We start from the raw sequence: 6404 nt of genomic DNA on the forward strand, positions 1-6404 counted from the left end.
ACTTACATTTCTCTTGTGGGGCAGCGAAACAGGTTCACCTGTAGAGACTCACCTGGATCACAACAAGACTAGGGGCTGAGCTATATTCACAGCGTCCTGACAGATGGACAAGTCCTCTACAGTCCTGGACCCCGGTGAGTCTCTGCTGTGTGACTGTCTCTCTCTACACTGGACTCTGGTGAGTCTCTCTGCTGTGTGACTGTCTCTCTCTACACTGGACCCTGGTGAGTCTCTCTGGTGTGTGACTGTCTCTCTCTACACTGGACTCTGGTGAGTCTCTCTGGTGTGTGACTGTCTCTCTCTACACTGGACCCCGGTGAGTCTCTGCTGTGTGACTGTCTCTCTCTACACTGGACTCTGGTGAGTCTGGTGTGTGACTGTCTCTCTCTACACTGGACTCTGGTGAGTCTCTCTGCTGTGTGACTGTCTCTCTCTACACTGGACTCTGGTGAGTCTCTCTGCTGTGTGACTGTCTCTCTACACTGGACTCTGGTGAGTCTCTCTGCTGTGTGACTGTCTCTCTCTACACTGGACTCTGGTGAGTCTCTGCTGTGTGACTGTCTCTCTCTACACTGGACCCCGGTGAGTCTCTGCTGTGTGACTGTCTCTCTCTACACTGGACTCTGGTGAGTCTCTCTGCTGTGTGACTGTCTCTCTACACTGGACCCTGGTGAGTCTCTCTGCTGTGTGACTGTCTCTCTCTACACTGGACTCTGGTGAGTCTCTCTGCTGTGTGACTGTCTCTCTCTACACTGGACCCTGGTGAGTCTCTCTGCTGTGTGACTGTCTCTCTACACTGGACTCTGGTGAGTCTCTCTGCTGTGTGACTGTCTCTCTCTACACTGGACTCTGGTGAGTCTCTCTGCTGTGTGACTGTCTCTCTACACTGGACTCTGGTGAGTCTGGTGTGTGACTGTCTCTCTCTACACTGGACTCTGGTGAGTCTCTCTGCTGTGTGACTGTCTCTCTCTACACTGGACTCTGGTGAGTCTCTCTGGTGTGTGACTGTCTCTCTCTATACTGGACTCTGGTGAGTCTCTCTGCTGTGTGACTGTCTCTCTCTATACTGGACTCTGGTGAGTCTCTCTGCTGTGTGACTGTCTCTCTACACTGGACCCTGGTGAGTCTCTCTGCTGTGTGACTGTCTCTCTCTACACTGGACTCTGGTGAGTCTCTCTGCTGTGTGACTGTCTCTCTCTATACTGGACTCTGGTGAGTCTCTCTGCTGTGTGACTGTCTCTCTCTACACTGGACTCTGGTGAGTCTCTCTGCTGTGTGACTGTCTCTCTCTACACTGGACTCTGGTGAGTCTCTCTGCTGTGTGACTGTCTCTCTCTACACTGGACTCTGGTGAGTCTCTCTGCTGTGTGACTGTCTCTCTCTACACTGGACCCTGGTGAGTCTCTCTGCTGTGTGACTGTCTCTCTCTACACTGGACTCTGGTGAGTCTGGTGTGTGACTGTCTCTCTCTACACTGGACTCTGGTGAGTCTCTCTGCTGTGTGACTGTCTCTCTCTACACTGGACCCTGGTGAGTCTCTCTGCTGTGTGACTGTCTCTCTCTACACTGGACTCTGGTGAGTCTCTGCTGTGTGACTGTCTCTCTCTACACTGGACCCTGGTGAGTCTCTCTGGTGTGTGACTGTCTCTCTCTACACTGGACTCTGGTGAGTCTCTCTGCTGTGTGACTGTCTCTCTCTACACTGGACTCTGGTGAGTCTCTCTGCTGTGTGACTGTCTCTCTCTACACTGGACCCTGGTGAGTCTCTCTGCTGTGTGACTGTCTCTCTCTACACTGGACTCTGGTGAGTCTCTCTGCTGTGTGACTGTCTCTCTCTACACTGGACCCTGGTGAGTCTCTCTGCTGTGTGACTGTCTCTCTCTACACTGGACTCTGGTGAGTCTCTCTGCTGTGTGACTGTCTCTCTCTACACTGGACTCTGGTGAGTCTCTCTGCTGTGTGACTGTCTCTCTACACTGGACTCTGGTGAGTCTCTCTGCTGTGTGACTGTCTCTCTACACTGGACCCTGGTGAGTCTCTCTGCTGTGTGACTGTCTCTCTCTATACTGGACTCTGGTGAGTCTCTCTGGTGTGTGACTGTCTCTCTCTACACTGGACCCTGGTGAGTCTCTGCTGTGTGACTGTCTCTCTCTATACTGGACCCTGGTGAGTCTGTCTCACTATACTGTGCACAGGACAGCACCTCTGGATCACTTTCGAAATTTCTGGGATAGAAACACAGCTCTGTGTTAATCAAACTAATGAAAATTCACAGTGAGGACTGTAGTGTGCATCTCTTTTCAGTCCCTGTTTCTGTTGAGAATCTATTCTGCACAGGACTTCCAAGAGTATCCTGATCAAAACACGTCTCAGGGTTTGTCTGAATTCAAGACCTGGGATGAAGGCATCCGGAGCCTGGAGCTGCTCTGGGTGTGAATATTGTAACAGAGGCTGACAGCTGTGTGATTTGTGCTCTATACCGATGCCTTCAGGGCGCTCTGGGCCTGTATTCAAACTCAGTCTGGCGTGAATCATGTCAGCATGACAGAACCTCACGCACTGGGCCCAGTGGGGCTCCTGCCTGACGTCTGCAGGGTCGCTCTGCCGAGCCCCGACTCTTCCTCCTGGTCCTGACTGCCCTGAGTCGAGCTCCCAGCTCCCAGAGAGCTAGTTTGTAACTGAGAGCAGTGGAATCTTGCGTCACAGGCTTGCTCAAGCACAGAGCGAGTCCGTGTGTGCCAAGGAAACGTGTTGTATGACGGTACAGCCATAAGAAGTCCAAGTGTCCAGGTGTCCAAGTGTCCAAGGCCCAGGGTGAAGCACTGCTGTCCACAGTATCTCACCAGCTGGGGTGACAGGGACTCTGTCACACTGGTCAAGGCGGAGAAGAGGCGCAGTTCCAGCAGTGAGCTTTATTGGGGTAACCCGCCGCGCTGAGGAGAGCCACAACCTGTCTCCTGCGGGGGTGCAGGCTGTCTGAGCCCCCCAACACTATGAGGGGCGAGCGGGGCTGCACTGCGAGGGAGAAGACGGGGCGCGAGGAGGGGTGTGAAAGCAGGTGAGCAGGAAGGCCCGGAGCTCCGTGCAGGGAGATGGGCGAGGTCAGGGCCTGACCCCTGGCCTGACGGCCGCCCCCTGCCCAGCGTGGGGGGCCCCGAGGTGATCCCACTGCCTCCGGGGAAGGTCAGTGGAGCCCAGACCTGCAGGGAGGGCGGGGGGGGGACCCTTGCCACTGAACCAGACACCCCAGTTTCACCCTGCTGGGGCTCCATACCCAGGACAGCTGCTCTCACTGGGGCGTCTGTCCGGACCCCTGGGGAATAAGCTGTGCTCTTTCTCCCGGACAGGTGCGGGAGTCCAGGCTGCAGGGACAGAGGAGGGACGGGCTGTTTCCCATGAGGCCCAGCGGCTCTCGGAGCTGAGGATCGTGCTGCTGGGGGAGAGAGTAGCTGGGAAGAGCTCAGCAGGAAACACCATCCTGGGCAGGAAGGAGTTTGTGAGCTGGAGAGGAACGGAGCAGAGCGTGAGGAGACAGGGGGAGGTGGCAGGGCAGCAGGTCACTGTGGTCGACACCCCAGGCTGGTATATTGTAGAGGAGGTTCAACAGAAGGTTGAACAGGAGGTCGTGCGCAGTGTGTCTCTCTGTCCCCCGGGACCCCACGCCATCCTCCTGGTCACTCCTCTCGGCTCGGTCACCGACAGGACATCAGCGAAGGAGCACCTGGAGCTCCTGGGCGAGACAGCGTGGAGACACACGCTGCTGCTGTTCACCTGGGGGGACAGGCTGGGAGACACAGCCCTGGAGCAGCACATCCAGACCGGAGGGCAGGACCTGCAGTGGCTCCTGCAGAAATGTGGGAACAGGTATCATGTTCTCAACAACCAGAACACGCAGGACAGCACTCAGGTCACTGAGCTGCTGGAGAAGATCGAGCAGCTGCTGGCGGAGAGTGGGGGCTCGTGCTATCACTCCGACAGGGAGACGGCTCCGGAGCTGGCGGAGGGGGGCCGCGCGCTGTGCGTGCCCAGGGAGACGGCGGGCCATTCCCGCAGGACAGAGGCTGTTTGGAGGCAGGGGATGCGCAGGCCTGTGTTGGTAATAAAGCAGGAATGGAGAGAAGACAGGGAGTGCTGGGTGATGGAAGAGACGCCAGCAGAGGAAGAAGAGGTGCTGGAGGAAGTGGGAAGGAAGAGGCAGAGGATGGAAACTCTCCCAGGAGAGGGGCTTCCTGCGGGTGAGTTTGTGTCGTCTCGCTCTGCTCCTCCTGTCCGGCTCTCCGACCGGACCGGAGCGGAGCGACGCCAGGGAGAGGGAGCTCTGCGGTCAGCCACTGGGGGACGGGGGCCTGTGTCTCTGGGTGAGTTTCAGTGGCACTGAGGACTGGCAGCCTCTGTTGCCCTGAGCTCAGCGGGGCTCGGGACACAGGGAGGCGCTAAATGAGATCAGACGAGCAGTCTGGACCCTCTGTTACAGGAGGAGCTCCAGCCCACACACAGCCCACTGGGGGGCACTGGGGTCCAGTGTACCTCTTCCCTGAACAGGTCGCCCTGATATCACCCTGCCAGCTGGGGCGTCTGTCCGGACCCCTGGGGAATAAGCTGTGCTCTTTTTCCCGGACAGGTGCGGGAGTCCAGGCTGCAGGGACAGAGGAGGGACGGGCTGTTTCCCATGAGGCCCAGCGGCTCTCGGAGCTGAGGATCGTGCTGCTGGGGGAGAGAGTAGCTGGGAAGAGCTCAGCAGGAAACACCATCCTGGGCAGGAAGGAGTTTGTGAGCTGTAGAGGAACGGAGCAGAGCGTGAGGAGACAGGGGGAGGTGGCAGGGCGGCAGGTCACTGTGGTCGACACCCCAGGCTGGTATATTGTAGAGGAGGTTCAACAGAAGGTTGAACAGGAGGTCGTGCGCAGTGTGTCTCTCTGTCCCCCGGGACCCCACGCCATCCTCCTGGTCACTCCTCTCGGCTCGGTCACCGACAGGACATCAGCGAAGGAGCACCTGGAGCTCCTGGGCGAGACAGCGTGGAGACACACGCTGCTGCTGTTCACCTGGGGGGACAGGCTGGGAGACACAGCCCTGGAGCAGCACATCCAGACTGGAGGGCAGGACCTGCAGTGGCTCCTGCAGAAATGTGGGAACAGGTATCATGTTCTCAACAACCAGAACACGCAGGACAGCACTCAGGTCACTGAGCTGCTGGAGAAGATCGAGCAGCTGCTGGCCGAGAACAGCAGAGAGGTCTTCCTGAATGAGGAGGTTCATCAGGAGGTAGAGAGGATGAGGTGCTGCGAAGAGGAGATGATCAGGAGGATGATGAAGGCACTGAAGCCACAGGAGAAAGAGGAAGAGAAGCCAGATCTGCCTGTCAGGAGGAGCAACAGCAGGGATGAGCACCTTTTCCGCACCGACACACTGTGAGTGTTACTGCTGCATCACTGAGCTGCTGCCTCTTCTCCAGGCTCTATACTCACAGTACAGAGCTGAGCTGTGGGTGTGGAGTCTCCCACTGGGAGTGTTACTGCTGCATCACTGAGCTGCTGCCTCTTCTCCAGGCTCTATACTCACAGTACAGAGCTGAGCTGTTGGTGTGGAGTCTCCCACTGGGAGTGTTACTGCTGTATCACTGAGCTGCTGCCTCTTCTCCAGGCTCTATACTCACAGTACAGAGCTGAGCTGTTGGTGTGGAGTCTCCCACTGGGAGTGTTACTGCTGTATCACTGAGCTGCTGCCTCTTCTCCAGGCTCTATACTCACAGTACAGAGCTGAGCTGTGGGTGTGGAGTCTCCCACTGGGAGTGTTACTGCTGCATCACTGAGCTGCTGCCTCTTCTCCAGGCTCTATACTCACAGTACAGTGGAGTCTCCCACTGAGAGCTTGTTGGTTTTTCACTGATTGAGTCCAGAGTGTCTCACAGTGCCGTTGTGCTGTTTTGCAGTGTGTGGAGCTGAGGTTCCAGGGAGAAGCCTTGAGAGACTCCAGTGAGAGGAGAACAGGACTTGGGCTGTAAAAACGTTGCTATGTGGTCACTCACACCACCAGCTGTCCGCTGGACTGGCTGCATTAACCTGCCTTATCTAGAACAGCTGTGTCGCCAGGGAATTGTAATAAAATCATTTCCCACTGTTACTCTGATAGTCTCTTTTGTTTGCATTTATTATTGCTAACTGTTTCTGTTACCGGACAGCCCTGGTTTAGAGAGACTATGAATGCCTTTTTACTGTCCTCTTCTTCAGCGTGTAGCATTTGTGTTTAGTACAGGGTGAGCGTGTCTGAACATTCGGAACTCGGACTCAGTCAGGAGGGGGAGAGGGGTGTCAAAGGGAAGTTAAATTGCATTGCTGTGTGACGTGTTATATAAGGATCCAGCTTCCTTCTTCCCTGGTTGAGAAGCACAGGAATTCGGTCTT

At 56.2% G+C, this 6404-nt stretch overlaps 1 protein-coding gene across 1 annotated transcript; it reads left to right on the forward strand.

The window, feature by feature from the left end:
- The first annotated feature begins 17 nt into the window (after positions 1-17).
- Positions 18-6074, forward strand: LOC148821460 (GTPase IMAP family member 8-like). Its single transcript, XM_088930846.1, has 4 exons — positions 18-134; positions 3348-4235; positions 4622-5411; positions 5933-6074. Exons 1-4 carry the CDS (start codon positions 104-106, stop codon positions 5943-5945), a joined length of 1722 nt encoding a protein of 573 aa, XP_088786972.1. The 5' UTR covers positions 18-103; the 3' UTR covers positions 5946-6074.
- Positions 6075-6404: the final 330 nt, after the last annotated feature.

This window comes from Atractosteus spatula, chromosome 13, assembly GCF_055471065.1.
Source record: "Atractosteus spatula isolate fAtrSpa1 chromosome 13, fAtrSpa1.hap1, whole genome shotgun sequence".
Taxonomy (NCBI): domain Eukaryota; kingdom Metazoa; phylum Chordata; class Actinopteri; order Semionotiformes; family Lepisosteidae; genus Atractosteus; species Atractosteus spatula.

Bases quoted from the DNA above. Each gene is read 5' to 3' on its own strand.
- LOC148821460 (XM_088930846.1), top strand. From the start codon at position 104: ATGGACAAGTCCTCTACAGTCCTGGACCCCG. The intron at 135-3,347 runs GTGAGTCTCTGC...TCTCCCGGACAG, and splicing joins CTCTACAGTCCTGGACCCCG to GTGCGGGAGTCCAGGCTGCA. The intron at 4,236-4,621 runs GTGAGTTTGTGT...TTTCCCGGACAG, and splicing joins AGGAGAGGGGCTTCCTGCGG to GTGCGGGAGTCCAGGCTGCA.